The sequence below is a fragment of the Desmodus rotundus genome, chromosome 11 (assembly GCF_022682495.2).
Source record: "Desmodus rotundus isolate HL8 chromosome 11, HLdesRot8A.1, whole genome shotgun sequence".
NCBI lineage: Eukaryota > Metazoa > Chordata > Mammalia > Chiroptera > Phyllostomidae > Desmodus > Desmodus rotundus.
The window spans coordinates 38,613,044-38,640,132 of record NC_071397.1 but is presented as its reverse complement, the minus strand read 5'-3'; the positions used below and the strand labels follow the sequence as shown (position 1 = coordinate 38,640,132).

The following is a 27,089-nucleotide window of genomic DNA, read 5'->3' as shown; positions in this document are numbered from 1 at the left end:
GAAGTAAAAGGTCGCACCACAGGTCATGAAGAACCTCTGGAGTCCCAACACTAAACTGTCACACGCTGTATCCAGCCAGAATTTTGTTTGGGAAGTTTCTGCAGTTGCGGGATTTTAGTTGAGATCCTGTTTTGAGGACCACCTAGGACTCTGGGCATTCATGTTTAGTGTCTCCTCGTCAGGGGAAAAGAGAGCGTGGGCGGGGGGGGGGGGCACTTGTAGCTAAGTCAAAAGTGCATAAACACACGCACGTATATACGCACACACATACAGCCACTAGCTTTGTGTTCTAAGTACCGCTTGCCAGGGCTGGCGGAGCTCAGCCAGGCTGGGTCCGCTGGGTGGGTGGGGGCGTTGCCCTATGCAAATGAGGAAGGTGTGGTCAGCGCGCAGCGCCGGCCCGGAAGCGCGGAGATGCCCGGTATAAAAAAACTACTGAAGACATTTTTCACGCACAACTGCTAAAGCTCCAGAGACGGGAGCTGCGGCAGCAAGAGCCGCCACCTCCGGAACCACCGCGGCTGAAGCGGCAGCAGCGGGGGGCGAGGGGTGGGGCTGTCCATCACTGGAGAGTGGGGGTTGGGGAGGACTAAGTGGTTCGCTGTGGTCGTGAGCGCACTCGCAGCCCCTAGAATTGTTGGAGCTTGGCTGTTCCTCGCTGGCTGCACTCCTAGAAGGGACGAACGCCTTCAGGTGACACAGACGGGACACCCGCTTGCGCTTTCCAGATGCATCAGCGATACTTTTGGTGCGGGGCTGCTCTGTGAGGCGTGGGGTCCGCAGGGGCTGGGGCGGAGGGGGGGGGGGCGGAGAGTGTGAGAAATCCCGGAGCCCAGCCAGAGGACGAACCGGGAAGGGAAGGGGGTGCACTGGTGAAGGGGCACGCTCTTTCCTTACGGACCCTTGTAGCCGTCACGCGTCCTCATCGAGCTCCTTTCCCCTTTTCTCTTTTAGGACTGACCAGGGCCAAGTGGCATTCGGCGGGCACTTCATGGCAGAAAGTGAAGGCTACTTTGCCATGGCCGAGGAGGAGCTGGCCGGCAGCCCCTATATCCCCCTGGGCAGCGACTTTAGCGGTGGCGATGTCGTTGACGGCGGCGGTTTCGGCGAGCTCTGCCTGGACTATTGCGAAAGCCCCACAGCGCACTGCAACGTGCTGAACTGGGAGCAAGTGCAGCGGCTGGACGGCATCCTGAGTGAAACCATCCCGATCCACGGACGCGGCAACTTCCCTACACTCGAGCTGCAGCCGAGCCTGATCGTGAAGGTGGTGCGGCAGCGCCTGGCAGAGAAGCACATTGGCGTCCGCGACGTGCGCCTCAACGGCTCCGCCGCCAGCCATGTCCTGCACCAAGACAGCGGCCTGGGCTACAAGGACCTGGACCTCATCTTCTGCGCTGACCTGCGTGGGGAAGAGGAGTTTCAGACTGTGAAGGATGTCGTGCTCGACTGCCTGTTGGACTTCCTACCCGAAGGGGTGAACAAAGAGAAGATCACGCCACTCACGCTCAAGGTAAAGTCGCCGTACTTGGGCTTGGGTCCACTCCCCGGCTGGGGTTCGAAAGGCCAGGAGAAAGGAAAACATGCCACAAATTTGTGGGCGCGCTTATTTATTTTGCTTTTGATTTTTTTTTTTAAATGAGTAAACTAAGGTGTGTGGATGGTGTTGACTTCTTTACTTTACTTGGTCCTTCCAGCGCCACAACTCTCTGCTTCCTCCTCTGCCCTTCCTCCTCTTCCTTCTCCTTATTTTTTAACTCTTGGCTTTCCTTGCTTGAGTCTTGTCCAGAGTAGATTCTAAGAGGAAGATTGAAATGATGTCAGTCATTTTTATGAGTCATTTTATGATCCAGTCTTTGGGAAAATAGCAAACTGAAGCAGATCCAAGCCAGTGAGTTTATTATTGTATTGGAAAATGTGAACAGATTTCCTATGCATTAACTGATTCCCTGTGTTTAGGATACACTTGGTGCTTCTCCAGGTTGGTTTATGTGTTAAGGATATAGTGTGTCCACCCTCTTCGATTTGATTCAAAGCGCATTTTATACATTCAGTTAAAATTATCAGAGGAATCAGCCTCCCAGAATGTCCTAATAATATAATTCACTTTGATTGCAACTGTGTGAGCACCCCTAGAGGGACAGACAAAATATTGATCACATCTGTTGTCTCGGGGGAGGAAAACTGGATGACTAGAGACAAGAGTGAGAGGAAGACCAACTTTTCTCTGAATGTTCTTCTTTTCTTTTCAATATTGTGTGAATATTGTATCTATAAGACCATTTTCAAAAAATAACATTTGAAAGTCAGACATGACAACAAAACCTCTTAGTACTATGCTACATCTGCCAAAAGCCTCAAACTATTACTTCTAGTCTCTCTCCCAGACGGTAAAACCACTCGTTAAATGTGTTTTTTTTTTTCCTGTTTTCAGAAACTGTTTAGCCCATAGGTAGTGTTTTGCTGAAACTTGACAAAACAAAAGGGAAGGAGCAAAATAAATCTCATCTGTGAAGAGAATGTGTTTATTTGTTTTTTTTTCTAGGTATGCTCATCTTCTTGTTTTGTCTTTTGAATTGTAGGAAGCTTATGTGCAGAAAATGGTTAAAGTATGCAATGACTCTGACCGATGGAGTCTTATATCCCTGTCAAACAACAGTGGCAAAAATGTGGAACTGAAGTTTGTGGATTCCCTCCGGAGGCAGTTTGAATTTAGTGTAGATTCTTTTCAAATCAAATTAGACTCTCTTCTCCTCTTTTACGAATGTTCAGAGAACCCAATGACTGAAACATTTCACCCCACAATAATCGGTGAGAGCGTCTATGGCGATTTCCATGAAGCTTTTGATCACCTTTGTAACAAGATCATTGCCACCAGGAACCCAGAGGAAATCAGAGGGGGAGGCCTGCTTAAGTACTGCAACCTCTTGGTGAGAGGTTTTAGGCCTGCCTCTGATGAGATCAAGACCCTTCAGAGGTATATGTGTTCCAGGTTTTTCATCGACTTCTCAGATATTGGAGAGCAGCAGAGGAAACTGGAGTCCTATTTGCAGAACCACTTTGTGGGATTGGAAGACCGCAAGTATGACTATCTTATGACCCTTCATGGAGTGGTGAATGAGAGTACAGTGTGCCTGATGGGACATGAAAGAAGACAGACTTTAAACCTTATCACAATGCTCGCTATCCGGGTGCTAGCTGACCAAAATGTCATCCCTAATGTGGCTAATGTCACGTGCTATTATCAGCCGGCCCCCTATGTAGCAGATGCCAATTTTAGCAATTACTACATTGCACAGGTTCAGCCAGTATTCACATGCCAGCAACAGACATACTCTACTTGGCTACCCTGCAATTAAGAATCATTTAAAAATGTCCTGTGGGGAAGCCATTTCAGACAAGATAGAAAAGAAAAAAACAAAGAAGAAGAAGAAGAAAAAAAAGGTTAAATGACCCAGCCCTGTTTAGGGATGTGTTTTGTGCAATGATGATCTGCTCCTGGTTTTAAGCTTGGCAAAGCTTGTGGATCCTTTCATAGGTATGGGAGCCTGATCTCAAAATGATCCCCACCCACCATCAACCCACACACCTGATCCTCCTACCCAATTGAATTTTATCCTGAAACAAAAGAGACCTGTCACTGAAAGCAACCAGGTTCTCCAAAACTAAGGAGGGAAAAAATGCTTAATGACAATATGGGTTTGCTATACGTTGCTCCCATAGCTTTGCCATAGGAAAATAAGGTGGGGTTTCTTATAAGGTAGAATTCACAAAAGGGAAAATACAGAGGAAAAAGAGATCTTGCCCCAACTTAATTATCAAATCAGGAGTTCAGATAGTAATAATACAGGATGAAGGGGAACTCCAACATTGGGATTATTACCTGAAGCTTGTAGCAAGTGCTTTCTGTGAAACTATCATACTGTGTTAACAAAAATGGCTTACTCCAAATGAACAGTAGTAGGTTGCAGTTTTCATAACAAACAGCAGAACTTATGATGACACAATTCATTATTTCCAGCTGCATACATAGCTTGCATTTTTAAAATGTGAAAATGCAAGCAAAAACAGCTGTAGCAAAGAAAGTATGCTCAAGGACCAAAGATTTAACAGATAAAAATACCCAAGTAGAAGAGAGATAGTAGAATATATAAAGAGTTACTATATTTGTTACACACCAATATACATCAAAGTGCCTGTTGCCTTCTGAAAATTTGAAGTGGAAAATTTTTATGGTTTAATGATTATTTTATTTTATCAGGGACTAAAGAAGAAAATAAAACAACACATAAGCTTGTGAATGGTGGAGGAAATGCCCTATTTTTTCTTGGCAAATACTTGTATAGAGTTAACATTGTTGGTGTGATATTACAGAAATATGTATATGTTTATATTATGTGTGTATATATACATATTTGTGATATGAATATATTCACACAATACATTGACTATGGTCTAGAATAATGTAGCAAATAGGAAATGTTTAAATACTGTGTGTTTTTATGTTTTCAACAGGATGACATGAGACGTGGGCATATTGCAGTGATGAATTAAAACCCACATCTAAAATGTTAAAGCAGATGAAGGAGGAAACAAGTAATATATTTGATAGGAAGAAAAGAGATTATACATTTCTAGTGTTGTTTTTTTTTTTCTGTGTTTTGTGAGCCATAGAATTCCACAAATGGGAGGTTATTTGTTTGGCAGAGCCCTCTTTTTTTTTAATATATATATATTGAAATACCATTTTGAAGGTTTGAATCCTTTTATTTTTTTGTAATACTTGCATGTTTTCATGGTGTATAATCCAGTGGATCATGGATCCATGATAGTCTATTTAAATTCCTAACTGCTAAAAAGAATTTCTGGTGATCTGAACACTACTTATTAATATTTAAATGAAATTTTTAATGAATGCATTTTGCATTTCAGGACCACTAGAATTTAGTAAATGTGAAATGACCCTTTTTAAAGAGTATTTGCACAATTGCTTAAAATTTATATGAGATATATATTATATATAAAATTTTATGAATTTATGCCAATATGAAACATCTTTGATCTGGTTGTCACATTGCATTTAAATATTTAGTACTGTACTTTAAATTCAATCACTTCTCATTAAATGATCCAACTTTATTTTCTCTTTCCCAAGAAACCAGTCATAGTTTTGTGAAATGAACTGGCATTACTGTTTCAGTTCAATCACACCTAATCCTAACACCATTCCTTCTCCCAGCCCTAAATTCCTTTGGACACTGTTCTCCAAAAATGAATTTATTAAAAATAAAACTAATACATAAAAACCTTTTCTTTGTATTGTGAAACACCAACATAACTCCTGCCAACTCTAATGGATGACTGCTTACTCTGATAATTTCTATGAAGAACCAAATAGATTTTTGTGATCAGTTAAGATGGTTTGGGGAAAAGAATAGCATCATCTTATTTGGCAGTGTAATTTGTTTATTTGTTATCTGGGCATCACTCAGATGCTCAATGCCAAATTTATCCACCCAAACCACCTTTTGCACATCCTTCTTGAAGCCTTAACAGGAACTTGATAGGTTTGCTGTAGCAGCTTCCCTGTGAATTCTGTCCAAGCTGTAAACAGCTACTGCACTGCCACTCACAGTTTCCTAGGGAACTCTTTCTTTTCCCATGTTGCCTCAGTCTCCCTCTCTCCACTCCTGGGCTTGAAAAATTGTGAAGTCCCAGGAAATATTATTCTATTTGCAGAATAAGCCTGATACTTAACTGTCAGAAACCAGAGCACCACCTGCCCACCTTTTTGGAAGTTTTCTAAAGGAAAACTAGGAACGCTTGGAAACATCAGAGCAGCTAGTAATCTGCCTTTTTCCTTCTCAGCCTAACTCTCAACAAATTAGTTGTCCACTATTTTGAAAAGAAGTTGGAGATCCCTGACTCTTCATAGCAACAACCTGCTGTTAATTTATGACAGATTTTTGTTTGGAGGAGTCTCATTTAAAAATATACTTTTCATTTATTTTCTCAAATATTTATGCCCTTGCTTACTCCAGGGTTGGTAGCATAGTTGGACGTGCCAGCACCTGTCATTCAGATAGAACAGGTTGTACTCTAGACAACCTTCAGCATTTACTTTAAACCTTATATAATTTATTTCTCCTTTGTATGTACTATAGTCTTGTGCATATGTAGTTCAACAAACAGTGGAATATATGTCTCTCTTTGTGGATGTGTGGCCTAAAAAAATTGAATGTCTGCTGAAAAAGATTCATGTGTATAGGTCAGAGAAAAGAACAGCTCTCAACTCCTGATTAGTGCCTGTGATTTGCTTGCTTTTGTGTTTATCTGGCCTTGTGTGCTGTTAACTTAAACAGGAAGAAGTTTTATCTTCTGGAGTCTCTTCTCACCTGTCCATTCTGGCATGTCAGAGAACACTTAACCTGTGAAAATGCCCTTTGACAAAGTTTACTTCATTTGTAGTAAATAGAGTTGCCTCAAGAAATCCTACCTACGTTGAGAGGGACTTTTCCTTTCTAGAAATGGGATCAAGTATCTGCTCACTTTGATACTAGGTAGACTGTTATAACATGGCTCCAAAAAAATGCAAGGGTGGAAGAATATCTGTAAGCCAAAACAAGGAGGAAATGCAAAGAAAAGTAAACATATGTTTTTCCCACCACTCTCTGTTTTCTTATCATTGGTTGCTTTACTGTGCATAAAGTTGTTTTCAATGCAGTGCTTGTCAAATAAATATTGTGAACTATTCTGTAAATGAAATGTATTATGTTGAAAGCTATCAGCAGTCAAAAGTATGCTTTTTTGTTGTTTGAAGACAGAATATGTTAGATGAAACCAAAAAGCCAAAAAAAGTAATTTCATATATAGCACCTATTTGAATATAATCTTTCTTTAAGATTTCTTATAGCATAGCCTTTTCAGTGCTAAGAAAGAATCTCTGTGTCATATTTTGTTGTAATAATGGCTTGTTAACAAAGTATGTGGTAAAGCACAAAGTTGGAAGATGTCGAGGTAACTTGGCGACACTTGCTGCAAAGCCTTGCAGAGTGAAAGAGGCTCTGCCCGCTGGCTGTCTCTGTCTCCAACCATTGCCTGCTCTGAGATGTCCTATTGCAGCAAGCTGCACCTTGGGTCACTCTTTTGGAATAGTTTGACTTTAGACTGTGTCACAGGCAGAAAAGGAGTTGATGGAGAATAGATTCTTAAAAACTGACATGTTTGAATCAGTGATAGAGGGAACAGATTGTGAATTTTGTTTACAGCATCCAATATTTGGATTTTTTTTTGTAAATAAAAAGAAGTTATTTTTTTCTATTCATTTGTGTCCATTATCTTTGGTGTCTGTACTGGCTAAAGACCGTGTCCTCTGAATTGCAACCTGTATCCAAGAGAAAAGACAGGATAGTATTGAGAGCAGACAGTCTTCAGCAACTTTCTGATTGGAGTTCAATAAATTAAAATGTTCAGCTTTTAGCCAGCTCATTTCTAACTGGCTCAGTTAGCTCCAGAAGAATCTAACTGATGGGTTCCAAAATTTTTTATCTGGGCATTAACTTAACAGTGTTAAGCCACTTAGATATCAGAGCTATTTTCCAGTATTAGTAGAGACTCGTGTATTTGGACTACAGGGCTCCAGTAGCCCTGAGTGGTCCTTGATTTTCATGAGTAGCCCAAGTTCTGTGATTTAGTTATCAATGGTTATATATATACATATATTATGTATTTGGGGCTCTATAGTGTTACTGAGTAAAGTAGAAAGAAGAACAATCATAGGATCTAATATATTATACTTTGGGTGTGTGTGTATGTGTTTGGTGTTCAAAGAAATCACCCTTTTGACTAGCGTTTGATACAACATCACCTGTTCAGATCACCAGGGGCATCCATTTATTTATTAATTAAATTTTTTCTTTGTATCATTTTGGAGACTTTCTCAATACTAGTAGCATGAGAATTTGGTAAGCCTAGGCTATTTAGGACATACTTGTGGGTTTTAAGATCATTTATAATACTGATGTTGGATAGAATCCACGCTTGATACTACATTTATGAAAGAGCCACTCCTGGCATTTAAAGCCAGCTTCCCTCACGTATACATCATAAAAATACAAGGTGGTTATTTGGTTTCATAGTGGTGTGTGTTATACTCTTTCCTTTGTTGCAACCTCTTCATCCTTCTACAACCAGTCCCTCATATGTATGTGGTCATCATAATTCTTTTAAAGCAAGGTTTGAATAAGGACCGTATGTGTTAAGCTCCTCCTAGACTTATATACATCCTGCTATTTCTAGTTGAATCACCAGGCTGCACTTAGCTAAGCCTGTAGAGAAGTAACCCACCCTTCCTTTCTTTAGGAACCTCCTTCCCTAAACATTCAGTTCCTTTAATATAAAATAGGACAAGAAATGTTAAAATCATCAAATACTTCAGAAATTAAACTGTAATTTTCTTCATAGAACAAGGTTTGAAATAAATGATATGAACTTCAGTTTAATAGCAAATAATTTTTAAATGACAGTGCTGTCACCCAACAAGGCCCAGATCTTGGTTTCTTTTTTTTTTTTTTTTTTTTTTTTAAATATATTTATTGATTATGCTATTACAGTTGTCCCATTTCCCCCTCCACTCCACTCCATCCTGCCCACCCCCCTCCCTCCCACATTCCCCCCCCTATAGTTCATGTCTATAGGTCATACTTATAAGTTCTTTGGCTTCTACATTTCCTACACTATTTTTACCCTCCCCCTGTCTATTTTCCACCTATCATCTATGCTACTTATTCTCTGTACCTTTCCCCCTCTCTCCCCCTCCCACTCCCTTAATGACAACCCTCATGTTTTAGTTGTTTGCCTAGTTTGCTCTCGTTTTTGTTTTATGTGTGGCCGTTAATAACTGTGAGTTTGCTGTCATTTTTACTGTTCCAGTTTTTGATCTTCTTTTTCTTAGGTAACTCCCTTTAACATTTCATATAATAAGGACTTGGTGATGATGAGCTTCTTTAACTTGACCTTATCTGAGAAGCACTTTATCTTCCCTTCCATTCTAAGTGATAGCTTTGCTGGATACAGTAATCTTGGATGTAGGTCCTTGCGTTTAATCTTGGGTAATGTAATTATGATGTGCCTTGGTGTGTTCCTCCTTGGGTCCAGCTTCTTTGGGACTCTCTGAGCTTCCTGGACTTCCCGGAAGTCTATTTCCTTTGCCAGATTAGGGAAGTTCTCCTTCATTATTTGTTCAAATAAGTTTTCAATTTTTTGTTCTTCCTCTTCTCCTTCTGGCACCCCTATAATTCGGATGTGGGAACGTTTCAAGGCGTCCGGGAGGTTCCTAAGCCTCTCCTCATTTTTCCAAGTTCTTGTTTCTTCATTCTTTTCTGGTTGGATGTTTGTTTCTTCCTTCTGGTCCACACCATTGATTTGAGTCCCAGTTTCCTTCTCATCACTATTGGTTCCCTGTACATTTTCCTTTGTTTCTCTCAGCATAGGCTTCATTTTTTCATCTGTTTTTCGAATAGATTCAACCAAGTCTGTGAGCATATTGATAACCAGTGCTTTGAACTGTGCATCCGATAGGTTGGCTATCTCTTCCTCGCTTAGTTGTATTTTTTCTGGAGCTTTGAAGGGTTCTGTCATTTGGGCCATTTTTTTTTTTTTTTTTTTGTCTTGGCGCGTCTGTTACTTTAAGGGGCGGAGCCGTAGGTGTTCACCAGGGCGGGGTAACTCTGGTCGCTGAGCTGTGACGCTGTACGAGGGGGAGGGGCCGAGTGGGACCAATGGCGCCCGCCTCACTCTCCTCCGGATTTCAATCCTTCACTCCGCCACCCACAATCAAACTGGGCCACTCTGGTGCTGGTTCCCGAGTAAGTGGGCCTGTGCACACTTTAGGCCCCTGTGGGTCTCTCCAACAACCTCTTCTGTGAGGCTGGGAGTCTCTCCTGCTGCCGCCCCAACCCCCAGAGGCGCTTTCAATCAGAGGATTGAGGCTTTATTTCCCAGAGCTGGAGCCCTGGGCTGCACGGTCTGCTTTGTTGCCCGCCGTTCGTCAGGTTTATCTGTGGGCGAATTTGGCGCCGCGGGGTGCTACCCACTGCTCTGCCTGCCCCACTCTCCGCCACTCTGAGTCCAGCCCTCTCGGTTTATCTGCGCTGATGTGGGGCCGCAGGGTCTGCTAGTGCTCGGACTGCCTGCGCCATTTGTCCCACACTCTGCCAGTCTCAGTCCCGCCACAGCCATGCGAGTCCTCTCCACCCCGGTGCCCGTCTCTGCCCCTCCTACCAGTCTGGATGAATGGTTATTTTCTATTTTCTTGGTGTTGGTCCCCCTTGCTGTTCGATTCTCTGTCAGTTCTGGTTGTGCGAGGAGGCGCAGTGTGTCTACCTACGCCGCCATCTTGGTTCTCCCCAGATCTTGGTTTCTAGTGCCACACTCCAGACAATGGAATTGGGTCTCCTTGGAGAAATGGGTAAATCTAGGGCTAGAGCAGAGACTATACCAGAGGAACCTGGAGCACCTTGTAGTTCCAGAAAGCAAAGATGTGCTAAAAACAAAACAAAACATCACAATGATAAGCATGTGAAAAGGACCCAGGCATCAACTGCAAGAGCTCAAATAGCCAAAGCTTGAATAATTTGAGCAACAAAATAAATAGCATTGGATTGTAACCCAAAGTATAATAAATATTCATGAGACAGAAACAGACAATTGCATAAATAAGTAAATGGGGGCAAAGAGACAAATTGCCTGTGCAGAATTTCAAATCTACGTAGATGCTGCCTTCTGAAGGAGGTGGAGCTTAACACTCTACCTCTTAAGTGTGGGCTGTGCATAGTGACTTCCTTCCAAAGAGTACTTATGGCATTGAAAAGCATGAAAAAGAGTAATGGTGAACCGTCCCATTGGAGAAACCTGACAAACTACAGAAGGCCCTGATCAATACATGAAGATAGCGTGTATCATTGTTATGTGATGAAAATGATACTTCTCCTCACTTCTGTGGTCATCCTTCGCCTAACCTGCAACCTCTGTTTAATTATGAGGAAAGCATCAGATAAATCTAAATTGAGAAAATACTACAAAATACTGGATGAATACTCCTTAAATCATAAAAACCAGGAAAACCTAAAAACTGCCACAGCCAAGGGGAGCCTAAGTAAACATGACAATTAATGTAATATGGTATTGTGGATGGGATCCTCGAAAAGAAAAGGAAACTAGGTAAAACCTATGGAAATATGAACAAAGTATTATTGAAATGATGTCTCAATATTGGTTCATTAGTTATGACAAATGCACCATACTAATGAAGGACATTAACAATGGGGAAAGTAGATGTGGAATATATGGGAACTCTTCACTATCCTCACAATTATTTTGCAAATTTAAAACTATTTTAAATAAAAAGATTATTTAAAAAAATGAAGACTGAGTGACACATCCTTGCTATCTCTAGGGAAGTGGCTCTTATAAAAGTAATAGTGAATAGTTAATTTTACTTTTTAATGTCTTCTGTACTTAAAGTGTTAGGAGAGCAGATGAAAGAGTAAAAATAAAAGGATGTTTTTTACTCCAAAGTTTTGGAGATGCTTTACCTACAAGTTTTAAGAAAAAGGAAGGGGGTGGAAGAGCTGACTTGTAGGTAGTATTTACTTATAAAATAGTAGGAAGAATGCATATTACCTTAGAGTTTTATGGAAGGGGAAAACTAAATGTAACTATAAATCATTGTGTAGATATTTATAAACATGGAGTACTATGATGAGCAATGGGCTAAACTTATGTAGCCAAAATATTCAGGTAACCCTGGAAAGTTGTTTAGGAACTATTTGCAAGAAAGCAAATGCTAGGGGAGACTAATATTTAGTGGAGTGTTGAAATTAATTATTATTTAATGTAAATAGCCACTTTCATAATTTACCTGCTTACCCAAACTTCTTGTTCAGCGTATCAGATTTTCTTAAAGTGAAGGGACACCTGTTTTTGTATTTACTTCCCCAACTCAATCACTGGAATTAGAAATAGTTCAAAATGCAGTTTTGAAAACTAAATGCGCTTTGTAATTTTTAAAAGCCATAATTCCAGCTTAACAGTTCATTAAGTTAGGGAAAGGCTGTGCTTTTTTGCTCAGGGGCCTAGGGCACCCTGAACTGCAGGAATTTATGCATATGGGACTAAGTTATTTCTAAGCTCCATAATGGAAAGTTCCCTTCAGGATCCCCTTAAGAAACTATTAATTTTCCAGCACAGTGTGTACTTATCAGTAATGCCAAGATTTTGTGGCATCATCTGGCCATGTCGTTAGAAAACAGTTGAAACCCTACTCTTTTATTTTTTTCTTTTTTTAGCAAAATTCAACCTAATGAACTACACTAGTAGGCACTATGGATAATGCCATTCTGTGCTTTAATCCTAAATTGCATATGCTTTGGAGTTTGTTTCTCAGTATCTCTTCAAAGAAGAACAAGAAGATCATGGTTCATATGTTCTTCATTTTAAAGGAAATAATTAAAAAGTACTAAAATATCTTCATTTTAGAGTCCAATTATCAGAAAAAAAAAAGAGAAACAAATTCAGTCAGTTTAAAAGCCTAATGGCTGAATTAGTTGCCAGATTTAGTAAATAAAAATATAGGATGCCCAGTTAAACTTGAAATTCAGATAAGCAATGATTTTATTTTTAAGTATAAGTATGTCCCATGTAATACTTTGGACATATTTATACTAAAACTTATCTGTATTTATCTGAAATTCAAGTTTGACTGGGAGTCCTATATTTTATCAGGCAGCCCTGTAATCTATATAGGATTACAAAATACAGCTGAAAATATTTCCTACTACAGTTTGAGTCAAGAAAAGTTTATAACGTTAATATCTAACTTTAGGTACTACAAAACACTGCATTCACACACAGTACCCATACACCAAACCCTTTGGAACATGGTTCATTCATTAAATATTTGCTGAGTAGCTTTTATGTGTTTATCCTTGTACTAGACTCTGAGACCCAAAAGAAATGAAAGTCCTGGTCTGTTGAACTTCAGAAGGTTCCACTTGCAAGTAGAACTTACTTGCTGAAAATTAATTTTTCAGCTACCTTGGGGTTAATTACTCATGAGGCTTTGCTCTGCATGGGACACCAAAAAGAGCTCTGGGGACTAATGGAGAGTCTGGATGAGGGTAATAAATAGTCCTTGAAATGTGCCTTCTTGGGAGCTTTCAGAGGCAGAACTCCCCACAGGTAGCCCTGTATAGAGAGACACTGGCCATTTGCTTGTTTTGCAGCAAAGGACAGGGGTAGATGTATTGCATTTTCTGTTTAGGGAAGCAAAAATTCTCCCTGAGCTTAGGGACACACTTGTATTCTTTCTTCAAAACCACTGCAAAAATCTTTAGGACTTAACTAGAATGCACCTTGAAATTTTATTGCCCTATAATCCTGTTTGCCGCAGCACATTAAAATTTCCTTGAATGTTTCTTATGTAACCACTTCTGGTTAAATGTCATTTGAAATTATTACAGTTTAGTCTTTGCTGCTTTTTCTAGAGCTGGATAAGTCCCTTTCTCAGATGCTTCAAAGGCACTAAATGCACCATAGACTTTACCCCTCCTAATTTGTATAAAACCAATTATGTCAGCCTGGGTATTTATTTAGTTAGGGTAGAGATCTTATTTAAAGAACATTTATAACTGTCCTGATTATTTATGTACTCCCCTGGACTACATGGGTGAAATCTGCAGCTGTCACCATCATTAAAACATTTATTAAATACTTTCTCATGCCGTTGGTTTGATACTCTGTGAATATCTACAAATATTTATTCAAAACTGGCTTCTTTTCACTAGCAGATTTAATTAAAAAGTGACACAGAGATATAAACAAACAAATAAAACACAAAGTGGCAGTGAAATTAAGAAATTTGTCAAAATATGAATGGCTGAGCTCATTCCCACTTAAGAGCATCTCCTGGTTTTTCTATCTCATTGGAAAGCAATTATTCCAAGTTTTTGCATATCTTGCTCCCTCACTTTACTATCATTATCATTATTATTATTATTTGTTATTATTTAAGTGTTATTTTCTCAGAGATCTTTATTTAAAATAGTTTCCGTCCAACATATTTACCTAGTTGCTGCATGAACCTTTATCTTGATTATATAAATATATATATCCATTACACTTGTCACTACCTGAAATTGTATTTTAAGTTTATTTGTTGTTTATTTGTCACCACAGAATGAAATTCCATAAGGATAAGAAGTTGGTCTGATCTCCTTCTATGTTCTTAGCATCTGAGATCGTGCTTGCTACATAGGAGGTACTTGTTAAATTTAGGTGAGTAATTGAATGAATTCCATTTGGTTCAAGTGAGAGGTGAGATAAATTACTTATTTCGGAAAGTGTTATTTACAGTACCCAAGTGCTGGAATCAGCCTAAATGCCCATCAGTAAATGAGTGAATCAAAAACTGATACATTTTCTCAATGGAATACTATAGAAAGGAAGGAAGGAAGGAAGGAAGGAAGGAAGGAAGGAGAAAAGAAAGAAAGAAAAGAAAGAAAGAAAAGAAAGAAAGAAAAGAAAGAAGGAGCTCCTACCCTTCATGACAGCATGGAGGGAATGAGAGAGTATTATGCTAAGTGAAATAAGCCAGGCAGTAAAAGACAAACACCATATGATCTCACCTAATCAACAAAGCAAACAAGCAAGCACAATCGAAAGACATGGAAATAAAGAACAATCTGACAGTGACCAGAGGGGAGCAGTGAGGGGGAAAACAGGGGAAAAAAGGGGAAAGGTCAATAAACATGTATAAAGGTTTCATGGACAAGGACAACGAGGGGGGGGGGGCGTTGAATGTGGGAGGGGTTGGGCAGGGCAGGGGAGAGTAATGAGGGGAAAATGGGGACAACTGTAATTGAAGAACAATACATTTTTTTAAAAAAGAAGATGTAAAAAGGGTGAAGAATGATCAGGAACACTTAAAAATAAGAGAAGGATCTCAGAGATTGCCTGCGCATTGAAAGAGCATAGAGGACAGAACCCAGGTGGGTTCCAGTGTTAAAGTAATTTATAGGCACAAAACAGTAGCAGAGAGATAGCCTCAGCTGGGGATGTTTAGGGCAGGAGTATTCAAGCCTTTTTGGTTCCTGAGCTTGAGTAGCTAGCTGAGAACAGTGGGACAGCTTGTGACAGTATTTGAGTGGCATGGTGCTCAGGGACAAGTGTATTAGGAAGCAGCACCCACCGGTCTGTTCTCTTCGTTCCAAACCAAACCTGGCAGCCTTGTAAACTGAGGAGTACAGTGGTTGTGGGCAGTGACTACACTCTTTTTGCCATCACCTGCTAAATCTCTCAGAACTAGGGAGAAGTTTTCAGGACAATGTGCACAAAGACTGAGGTCTGTGTCATATTTTACGTAAGGGTAGGGAGTCATTAGGTGGGAAGTTTGCTTTGCTATTTGAAGAAGGCAAAGGTATAATGGGCAGTCTGTTCATCAGCCCTTCCTCAAATGAGACAGTCAGTATTTCCATTGGCATCCTTAGCTGGTCAAACCTCAGAGAACAAACAGTCTTTACTGTGGGGCGTTATATCTGTTGACTATTTGTTGTTGATTTTACAGGTGTCTCATTTTCAGAATTCTGTTCTATTGTCAGACTCTGTGCCTGCCGTGTTATTATATAGTGTCACAGTAAGATTTCTGATTTTAGGTGCCATTTTGTAATTGCTAAGTTAGACATTTGGTGCAATAAGGATTCTTGACTTCAAAATATCATTTAAAAATTAGTTTCAAACTTTTTATTGCCACTTATATACATTGAAACCAATTTGAATCATCAAGATCTTGTCCTTAGCCCATGACGATTTTCAAAGGAAGGGAGGTTGTGAGGGAGCTTGATCAAGAAAAGTGAAACAGTAAGATACATTTCATAAAAAGTACTGAGAATTTCATATAAAGCTCCCATTATAAAGAAAGTTTGGTGCTCCTCAATCAACTTACAGTTTTAAGAGCCACTTGAGTATATCTATAAAAGAAGGACATATAAATAGGTACCATTTCCTTATTTCCAGAAAAATATTAACTGTTAATATTATTTTTACCAGAGTATGTGCATATGAGGATTTTGATCCCATAAGAAGTTTTTGTGTGTGTGTGTGTTTTGTTTTTGTTTTTGTTTTTGTTTTGTTTTTCTCCTGCACTGTGTGATCTTTAGAGGCTACCTAGAGGAAGGGACCTGGCATTTGTTGAGTTCTTACTCTGAGTCAAGATGCTTAGCACTCTACATACATCATCTTCCTTAATCGCCAAACACAATACTGATAGACATTATAGTCCTCACTTCACTGAGTAGGAAATGGAATCTAAGACAGATTACCCATCCAGCTGGAAAGGAGAGGAGGGAGGATTTTAAGGTATGACTTAAACTTCCCATTGTTTGCTCTCTTCTTCTAACCTCCCCAAACCCCTCCACCTGTCATCCTTCACTGTAGATCATCAGTGCTGCGATTTCTCTCTGTTCTCTATACTTAAGAGCAGGAGGAAGAATACAGAGTGGCAGCCCAGCTGAGGTATTGTTAACCTTAAAAAAAAATATGGCTTTGCAATGTGAATAGTTCCCTGTAGCAGGCCTTACATATAGATATAATGTGTAATATCAGTAATAGATGTTCAATTTGATAACATAATTATATTTTCAATTGAATAATAACAATAATCCTGATACTTAGGTTAAAATAGTATTATGATTATCTGTTTTAAGGAAAGATAAATAAGACCTAGAGAAATGGAGCTTGTACCTAGGACATAAAGGCCTTTAGAACTCATTCAGTGATTGCTCGGAGAGTTTATTTCTGTCCAAGGCACACAAGGCAGATTGGTCTTTCTACAACCCCTTTCCTATCAACCATCTATCCAAAAGGCAGGTGCATCATAGCAACACAGCAGGTAGAAAGTTCAGGAAGAGCATCGGAGCTTTTCTTACAGGATGAGATTGCATAAATTGCCTATTGTGAGTGGATTACCTTACGAAAAATAAGCATGATTTAAATTTTAACTTGTCAGTCAGAATTCAGTGAACTACTTCAAGGCTGTCAAACCTGTTTTCTGTATGTCCTATTACAGAGAATGGGCCATTTAATCTTTAAAAAGTGATCAATTAGCTTGACTTATGTCACTGCTTGCTGACAATACATGCTACCATCTGGCTGCTTTTGATTTTTTTTTTAATTTTAAAGAAAATGTCTGAAAGGAAAGGTAAAGAGTATAATGAGACATTTGAACCTCTTACAAAACTCTGAATAAATTTCTATTAACTTCTAAAGTGTTCATTAGTCCTCTTGTGCTGTAGGATTTTCACACCTGTTTAGTTGTGCCTACCCAAATGTGTTCCTTAGCATTTTTCTCCTAGTTTGCAACTTCTGCTTATGTTGCCATAAGCAGAAAGGTTCTGCTTATGATGCCATAAACCTTTCTCAACACATAATGTCAACAAGATTCTTTGTCACTTGGTAGATAATTTAGAATTATTGGGGGTATAGGTGGGTGTAAGATTAGATCTTTGGACCTGGATTCTAGTCCTATACTAGAAGTAGCTTATGTACTTCTAAAATGATGCTTAAGGAGACACGCATGCCCATGTCTGACTCCTAACAATTTTTATTTAGTGAGCCTCAAGTGAGACAAGAATATCTATTAACTTTTATGAAGTATTTCTGAAGCACAGTTCTGTTTATAACCCCTGCTTTACAGATGCTAAAAGTACCAAATCTCTATCAGTTAGTCTAGGCCCTCTAGAAAGCAGAGCCTGAGATAGTGATTATCATCCTAATAGTTGATTTATGAGATATAATCAGAGGATGTTGGTGTAAGAAGTAAGTGTGTCTAATTGCAGCACAGTGTGTCATCATGCTGGCTAGTGCATCACAGGGTGCCACAAAACAACACAACAGTGATTCAGCAGACTTGTTCCATTAGCAAGAGAGAATTCTTCAGAAGGTTTGCAAGGAGGCACTCAACCTTGGAGTAGTATACAGAAGAAAGAAAGCGGGGGGGGGGGGAAGGGAGGAAGGGAGGGAGGGAGGTGGAATATATTCACATGGTTTCTCCCTGCCTCCCTTTTCCCACTGATCAAGGTTCACTCTTTTGGGAACTACCTTTTCTGCATTTACAGTCTCCTCATCTGGCTACTAAGTAGCTGTGCAGGAGAACAGGTCTTGTTTCCTACAGGATGATGCTTCATTAGATTACAACATGTGGAATCTGGCAACACATGGATACTGACTCAGAAAGAGAGAAAGAAGGTGGTCAAGGTTTGCATTCTACAATGCAATGTTGTCACTGGAGATAAGTAGGAAACCACTGAGGGATTATTTCAGCATGTCATAAGACAGAGTTGGACTTAAAGCAGGAGTGGGAGATTGGGGGAGGTAGGAGCCATAGAAAATGTATTGAGAAAGGAAAAGTTAGTGTTGAATATTGTTGATTGGCACTTGACATCTTTCCCCATATTTCTCTACTTTACCATATATCCTAGGAATTACAAGACAAAGAACTCCATTTTGCAGAGTCCCTTGCAGCTAGGGCTCTGGCTGCAATTTGGGTTTTTCCAATAGTAGGCACTTTCATGAGATGTGGCACAGAGGCCTTTTTTATGTTATTGTGATGTTTCCAAGCAAGTTCCTATAGATGTGTGTATTGGTACCAACAGCAATCTTTTGAATTTAAGATTTTAGCTGTGATGGTATGATTTTTTTACTTTGATTTTATTGTTGACACTATTACAGATACCCTCATTCCCCACTCCATCTGGTCCCCACACTCCTTCCTTATTGACCATCACCATAACCCATGTCTGTGGGTTATACCTATATGTTCTTTGGCTAATCCCTTTACCTTCTTTCACCCTGTCCCCTCTCCCGCCTCCTCTCTGAAAGCTGTCTGTCTGTTCCATGTATGTATGCCTCTGTTTCTGTGTTGTTTGTCAGTTTATTTTGTTCATTACATTCCACATATAAGTGAAATCATATGGTGTTTGTCTTTCTCTGATTGGTTTATTTCACTTAGCATGATAATCTCCAGGTCCATTGACTCTGTTGCAACAGATAAGATTTCCTCCCTTTTTATGGCTGTGTAATATTCCATTGTATAAATATACCACAGCTCTTTTATCCACTCATCTACTGATGGACATTTGGGCAGTTTCCTGATCTTGGCTATTATAAACAATGCTGCTATGAACATAGGGGTACATATATTCTTTCAACTTGGTGTTTGGGGATTCTTAGGATATATTCCCAGAAGTGGGATTGCTGGGTCAAAAGGCAATTCCATTTTTAATTTTTTGAGGCAACTTCACACTGTTTTTGACAGTGGCTGTACCAGATGTCATTCCCACCGACATTGCACTAGGATTTCCTTTTCTCCATATCCTTGCCAACACTTTTTTAAAAAGATTTTATTTGTTTATTTTTAGAGAGAGGAGAAGGGAAGGAGAAGGAGAGGGAGAGAAATATCAATGTGTGGTTGCCTGTCACATGGTCCCCACTGGGGACCTGGCCCACAAACCCAGACATGTGCCCTAACTGGGAATTGAACTGGCGACCCTTTGGTTCACAGCCCACGCTCAATCCGCTGAGCTACACCAGCCAGGGCTGCCAACACTTTTTGATTGCTAATTTATTGATGGTAGCCATTCTGACAGGTGTAAGATGTAATCTCATTGTGGTTTTAATGTACATCTCTTTGATGATCAGTGATGTCGAGCCTTTTTTTCATATGTCTAAAGGCCATCTGTGTTTCCTCTTTAGAGAAGTCTCTATTCAGGCCCTTTGTCCATTTTTAGCTTGGATTGTTTGTCTTCCTGGTGTTAAGTTGTATAAGTTCTTTATAAATTTTGGATATTAACCCCTTTTCAGATGTATCAGAAAATAAGTCTCCCATTCCATGTTTTTTTTTTAATTTTGTTGATGGTTTCCTTTGTTTTGGTGTGCAAAAGATTATTAGTTTGATGTAGTCCCATTTGTTTATTGTTTTCTTTTGTTTCTCTTGAATGCGGAGAAAAATCAGATAAAGTATTGCTACAAGCAGTGTCCAAGATTTTGCTGTCTATGTTTTCTTCTAGGATTTTCATGGTTTCAGGCCTAACATTTAAGTCTTTAATCCATTTTGAATTTATTCTGTGTGTGATATAAGAAGGTGGTCATTTCATTTTTTTGCATGTACCTATTCAATTTTCCCAACACCATTACTGAAGACACTGTCTTTACAGCATTGTATGCTTTTGCCTTCTTTGTCAAATACTAACTGACCATATAGACCTGGGTTGATTTCTGGGCTCTCTGTTCTGTTCCATTAATCTATGTGTCTGTTATTATGCCAGTAGCAGACTCTTTTGATTACAATAACCTTGTAGTATAGTTTGATATCCAGTATTGTGATACTTCCAACTTTGTTCTTCTTTCTCAGGATTGGTGAGGGTATTTGGGGTCTTTTTTTATTCCATATAAATGTTTGGAATATTTGTTCTAGATCTGTAAGATATGCCATTGGCATATTAATAGGAATTGCTTTTAATGCTTTGGGTAGTATGGATATTTTAATGATATTAATTCTTCCAATCCATGAACACAGTATATACTTCCACTTACTTGTACCTTCTTCAATTTCTTTTTTCAATGCCCTATTTCCAACTACAGGTCTTTTACCTCCTTGGTTAAATTTATTCCTAGGTACCTTAATTTTTTGTTGCCATAATAAATGGCATTTGTTTCAGTTTCTCTGATAGTTCATTATTGGTGGATAGAAATACCACCAATTTATGAATATTTTGTGTCCTGTTGCTTTGTCAAATTTATTTGTTAGCTCTCATAGTTTTGGATGGAGTCTTTAGGGTTTTTTATGTACAATTTCATGCTATCTGCATATACTGACAGTTTTATTTCCTTCTTTCCAATTTCAATGCCATTTTTTTCTTTTTATTGCCTGGCCTGTGTGGCTAGGACTGCCAGTACTATGTTGAATAGGAGTGATGAAAGCAGATATCCCTGCCTTGTTCACAATCTAAGGGAAATGTGTTTAGTTTTTGCCCTTTGAGTGTGATGTTGGCTGTGGGTTTGTCATATATGACCTTTTCAGTATGTTCCATTTATTCTCACTTTGCTTCCATAAATGGGTGCTGGATTTTATCAATATCTTTTAATGCATCTATTGATATGATCATGTAGTTTTATCTTTCATTTTGTTTATGTGGTGTATCACACTTACCCACTACACCAACTTTGCATCCCCAGAATAAATATAACTTGATAATGGTATATGATCTTTTTAATGTATTGCTGGATATGGTTTGCTAAGATTTTGTTGAGGATTTTAGCATCTCTGTTCCACAGAGATATTGGCCTATAATTTTCTTTCTTTGTAATGTCATTATCTGGTTTTAGGATAATGTTGGCCACATGAAATGATCTTGGGACTTTTTTTCTCCTCTTGAATTTTTTGGAATAGTTTGAGAAGGATAGGTGTTAGTTCTTTTTTGAATGTGTGATAAAAATTCACCTGTGAAGCTATCTTGTCCAGGACTTATATTTGTTGGGAGTTACTTGATTAATGCATTAATTGCTCTAGTTGTAGTCTGTTTATTCAGATTCTCTGATTATTCTAGATTCTGTTTTGGAATTTACCCATCTCCTCCTGATTGTCCAATTTGTTGGCATATAGTTGTTCATAAGGTTTTCTTACAATCCTTCCTGTGGTGTTCATTATTACTTCTCTTGCATTTTATTTATTTGGGTATTTCTTTTTTTTTTCTTGATGAGTCTGGTTAAAAGTTTGTCAATTTTGTTTACCTTTTCTAAGGACCAGCTCTTGGTGTCATTGACCTTTTGTATTGATTTTTTAGATTCTAATTTATTTCTGCTCTGATCTTTATTATTTTTTCTACTCATTTTTCGCTTTGCTTGTTGTTCTTTTTCCATTTTCTTTCAGTGCAAAGTTAGATTGTTTATTTGCAATTTTTCTAATTTTTTTTTTTAGATAGGCCTGTAATGCTATGAATTTCCCTCTTAGGAATGCTTTCACACTGTGTCCCATAGAGTTTTGGGGTTTTTGTGTTCTCATTTTCATTTGTTTGAAGTTATCATTTGATTTCTTCCTTGATCCCACTCATTGTTTAATAACATGTTATTTACCTCCATGATTTTGTGTCTTTTTCAGGTTTTTTTCTTGTGGTTGATTTCTAGTTTCATATCATTATGGTAATAAGATAAGATGCTTGATATGATTTGAATCTTCTTAAATTTATTGAGACTTGTTTTGTGTTCTAACATGTGGTCTAGCCTAGAAAATGTTCCATGTGTACCTGGAAAGAATGTATATTCTTCTAGTTTGTGGTGAAATGCTCTGAAGATATCAATTAAATGCATCTGATATAGTGTGTCATTTAAGGCTGCCGTTTTCTTATTGATTTTCCACCTAGAGGATCTATTTTTTTATTTTAATGGGGTGTTACAATCCCCTATTATGACTGTATACCTATCAATTTCTCCTTTTATGTCCATAAAGTTTTGCTTTACATATTTAAGTGCTCCTGTGTTGGGTGTATAAATGTTTACTAGAGTTATATCCTCTTGTTGGATTGCTGCTTTTATCATTATGTCATGTCCTTCTTTGTCTCTTATTGCGGTCTTTGTTTTAAATTCCATTTTGTCAGATATAAGTATTGCCACCCCAGCTTTTTCATTTCCACTTGCGTGAAATATCTTTTTCCATCCCTGTACTTTTAGTATATGTGTAACTTTCATCCTGAGATAGGTTTCTTGTGAACAGTATACATATGAGCCTTGGGCCTTGCTTTCTTATCCATTGAGCAACTCTGTCTTTTGACTGGAGCATTTAAGCCTTTTACTTTTAAAGTGATTACTGATAGGTATATATTTATTGTCACTTTAATTTTTGAACTTTCTCTATTTTTTGTTGTTGTTGGTCATCGTTGTCTTCTCTTTCTACTTCTTCTTCTTCTCCTCCTTCTCCTTTACTTCTTCCTCTCCCCCTCCTCCATTTTCTTCCCTTTCTTTCTCCTCTTCCTTCTTCTTTTCCTCCTCCTTCTTCTTCCAGACTCTTTAACATTTCTTGTAATATGGGTCTGGTGGTAACAAACTCCTTTAGCTTTTTTTTTTTTTGTCTGGGGAATTCTTTATTTCTCCTTCACTTTTAAATGATAGCCCTGTTGGGTAATGTGGTCTTGGCTGAAGGTCTTTTCTTTTCATCACTTTGAATATTGCACCAGTTGCTTCTGGCCTGAAATGTTTCTATTGAAAAATCATCTAACCATCTTGTGGGAGCTACCTTGTAGGTAACTGACTTTCTGTTGTGGCTTATAAGATTCTTTCTTTGTCTTTAATCTTTGACATTTGCATTATGATGGGTCATGGTGTTGGCCTCTTTGAGTCCATCTTCTTTGGGGCTCTCTGTGCTTCCTGGATGTGGATGTCTTTTGTTCTTCACCAGGTTAGGGAAAGTTTTCATTCATCATTTCTGCAAATAATTTCTTAATCCCTTGCTCTCTCTCTTCTCCTTGTGGTACCCCTATTATGTGGATATTGTTATGCTTCATGTGGTCCCAAAGTTCCCTTAAACTGTCCTCATTCTTTTTTATTCTTTTTTTCTGCTTTGATTAGGTCTTTTATTTTTACCTTGTCTTCCAAATCACAGATTCAGTACTGTGCTTCATCCAACCTACTTTTTATTCCTTCCAGTGTATTTTTTTTAATCCTCACCTGAGGGTATGTTCATTGATTTTAGAGAAAGGGGGGGTAAGGAAAAGAGAGAGGGGGAGAGAGAGAGACAGACAGACAGACAGACAGACATTGATTGCCTGCCTCTTCCACGCTCCTCAACCAGGTATCAAACCCACAACCTTTTGGCATATGAGATGATAATCCAACCAACTGAGTCACCCAGCTAGGGCTCCTTTCATTGTATTCTTGATGTCAGATATGGTATTATTCTTTTCTGTTTTTTTATCATGGTTTCTGTATTCCTTTTCATACTGCTATAGTTCTCACTAAGTTCCTTGAGCATCCTTATAACCATTACTTTGAACTCTGTGTCTGATAAATTGCTTGCCTCCATTTCCATTAGCTCTTGTTCTGGAGATTCCTTCTGTTTCTTTCATTTGGGCCTGTTTCTTTGTCTCCCCATTTTAGCTGCCTCTTTGTGGTTGTCTCTATATATTAGATAGATCTGCTATGACTCCCAGTCTTCGTGGGGTGGCCTTATATAGTAAGTGTCTTGTGGGACCCAAGAGTGTAGTCTCCTTGATCTCCTGAGCTGGGTGCTCTAGGAATGTCCCTTGTGTGCATTATTTGAGCCATTATTTGTTGTAAGTGAGTACTGATTGCTGTTGGCCTATTTGTGTGTGGGATCAACCCTCAGGCTGATTGAGTATTAGGCTGAACCCCACCCATGGTGTGTAGCTGCTGTGAAGGTGAAGTCTCAGTGTGGCTTCTTCTATAAATCCTTGGCTATAAAACTCCTCTTCTGCTAGTCTTAATTGTTTATTCAAGGTGATTATTTTTTAATTTAGTTGTATTTCTAGTTTGGTCCTGGGAGGAGATGAAAGTTCTACTTACTCTGCTTCCATCTTGAGTGCTCACATTTACTTACTTAATGTTCTGAATTCAGCTTTAGAAATGATCCAAAGTAGATATTTGTTTCCTGCTCCTGCTCACCCCAGTGCAGCACAGCTGGAACATCACCTAAACATTTCCCGCTTCTCCTGAAAACACCTATGAGTGCATCCCTTCAGCCAGCACCCTTCCTCTCCTTAGCAGAGGCCTCCATGTGATGGTTTGATTTTTTTTTTTTTTTTTTTTTACTCTCTGGGAAGCCCAAGAAAAGCTCAAGAAAGTTAACTCTTTTTTTTTTAATTTTAATTTTGTATTGTTATTCAATTACAGTTGTGTGCCTTTTCTCCCCATCCCTCCACCCCACCCCAGCTGAACCCCCCTCCCTTCCCCGCCTCCACCCTCCCCCTTGATTTTGTCCATGTGTCCTTTATAGTAGTTCCTGTAATCCCCTCTCCTCACTGAGGTGATGGTTTGATTTTAAAACCAAAAGTCCTTCTGATGTCACCTCCTTCAGCCCTTTAAAAGATTTTGTAAGTAGCCTCTTTAAGCATTTAAATCTCTTATGATTGAAATATCTGGAGCAGTTTCTGTTTCCTACTATGCAACCAGACAGTTAGAAACACTGAGAACCAAGTAGCCTTTGTGGGATCCTGACGCACTGAGCTTCGGGTTCTGATCCTCATCTCTATCTAAAATCAGCCCAGGAATGGGAAGAGTCAGCAAGAATGGATGGTTGAGAGAGTACAGAATATGTGATCAGGCTTTTAGATTTAATATCTAGACCTACAATGTACAATTTAATTAACTTAGACAAGGTACTTAACCTCTTGGATTTTTTTGTTTCCTCAACATAAAAATATACTAATACCAAATAACTCTAACTCAGATCATTGCTATACAAACTTAATGGGATAATGGACATAAAAGTTATTTTAACAGCTTTAATCATATGTTTTAAATCTGAAAACTTTAAAGCATCAGTACTTTAAGTAATGCATATTGTACATTGTTACCTAGATTGGGATGAATCTGCCCAAACATCTCCAGAGGCAAGAGCAGTTTGCTCACCATTGCAGCTCTGATTCTTAATACAAAGCATGGCATATAATAGGTGCTTGATAAATGTTTATGGAATTAATAAATGAAAGATATCTAGCAGCTGCTATCCAAACTGTGAGCTATAGTTGGGAAAATAAGAGTAGACTAATGTTTGGTTTCACTCATGACTAGCCAACACTGGGCTCTGTAGTGTATGCAGACAGCACTTAAGGGACTCATTGGTCAGCTCCTAACCCCTTTTGGTTGGTGACCTAATCAAGTATTTATAAGTTTTCAGTTCATTTCTTCAAAAGATGTTTGAAGCACTCCACAATATGTCATCTTCTGACCAAATCTTATTGATGTAATGGACATTCAATTCATAGGAACCCATGGAGCATGTATGAACATATACATCTCTCTCACTTGCCTATGTCATAAAGTAGTACTGTGCTGAGAGTCTCAATTTTTCATGTATCAGGAACTCCCATAGAGCTGTTATAGAACCTGCTTTCCTTTCATTTATATTTCTAACAAGGTCTATGGATGATTTTGAGGCATAGAGGAGTTTAGGAACCAGTGGTATGGTGGCTTTAAACACTTTGTCTACTGAAAAAACATTTTTACATCATTGCACATGTATTGTTCTTTGAAACTTTCGCAAAACAATTTTGAAACTTATTACTATAAATAAAGACTATTTTTCTATTGTACTCCATCCTCTTCTATTTAATTTTTGTAAAATGTTGATCAACATGTTTGGCCAAATGTTTGATCAACTAAATAGCTTCCACAAATCACATGTGTTAGCACATATAGTTTGAAAAACATTGGTGCAGAACATGTTAAAACATATTAAGAACTAGACACCTAATAAGTTTCTACCTTACATTTATTTAACAAACAATATATTACATATATTTTTAATTTGCACTACACAAGAGCATTAAGATGAGTATGGTGACTCCAATTTTACATGAGAGGAAATGATGAATCACATCTTCTTACTTCAAAATATGCTGGTATTTCTGTTATGCATCTTATTCTATAATTTTGGTACAACCTTAATAAGCTTTGTTATTTGAGACAAGTCACTTTGCTTTTCTACGTCTCAGTTGCCCCTTTTATAAATAATTTGAGGGTAGGCTGGGATGGAGGAGTGGAGGACTGTATGAGCATAATATTGGAATTGGGATTGGGTTAGTTTTCTGCCTTGATCTTGACTGAAAGAATAACATTTATAAGCAGGACATATGTTTTTGACTATTTTAAATTTAAAATTTCTTTCTTTTCTATAATGATAATAACAAAAATCAATGTTTACCATTTTATTGAGCATTCCCTCCAGTTCAGGCATGGTGCTTAGAACTTTACATCCTTCAGTGAATCCTCATGAACAACTTTATGAGTTATATGTCATTATTATC

General features: G+C 38.6%; 1 protein-coding gene across 2 annotated transcripts; it reads left to right on the top strand.

The window, feature by feature from the left end:
• The first annotated feature begins 425 nt into the window (after positions 1-425).
• Positions 426-7,322, top strand: TENT5A (terminal nucleotidyltransferase 5A). 2 transcript variants are annotated; one of them, XM_024576638.4, is made up of 3 exons: positions 426-748; positions 955-1,513; positions 2,583-7,322. In XM_024576638.4, exons 1-3 carry the CDS (start codon positions 729-731, stop codon positions 3,357-3,359), a joined length of 1,356 nt encoding a protein of 451 aa, XP_024432406.2. In that variant the 5' UTR covers positions 426-728; the 3' UTR covers positions 3,360-7,322. The 2 variants fall into 2 exon arrangements, with proteins under 2 accessions (XP_024432406.2, XP_024432407.2); XM_024576639.4 differs by having other exon boundaries at positions 450-693.
• Positions 7,323-27,089: the final 19,767 nt, after the last annotated feature.

Coding starts and splice junctions, on each gene's coding strand:
- TENT5A (XM_024576638.4), top strand. CDS start 729: ATGCATCAGCGATACTTTTG. Junction 749..954: donor ATGCATCAGCGATACTTTTG/GTGCGGGGCTGC, acceptor TTTCTCTTTTAG/GACTGACCAGGGCCAAGTGG. Junction 1,514..2,582: donor TCACGCCACTCACGCTCAAG/GTAAAGTCGCCG, acceptor TTTGAATTGTAG/GAAGCTTATGTGCAGAAAAT.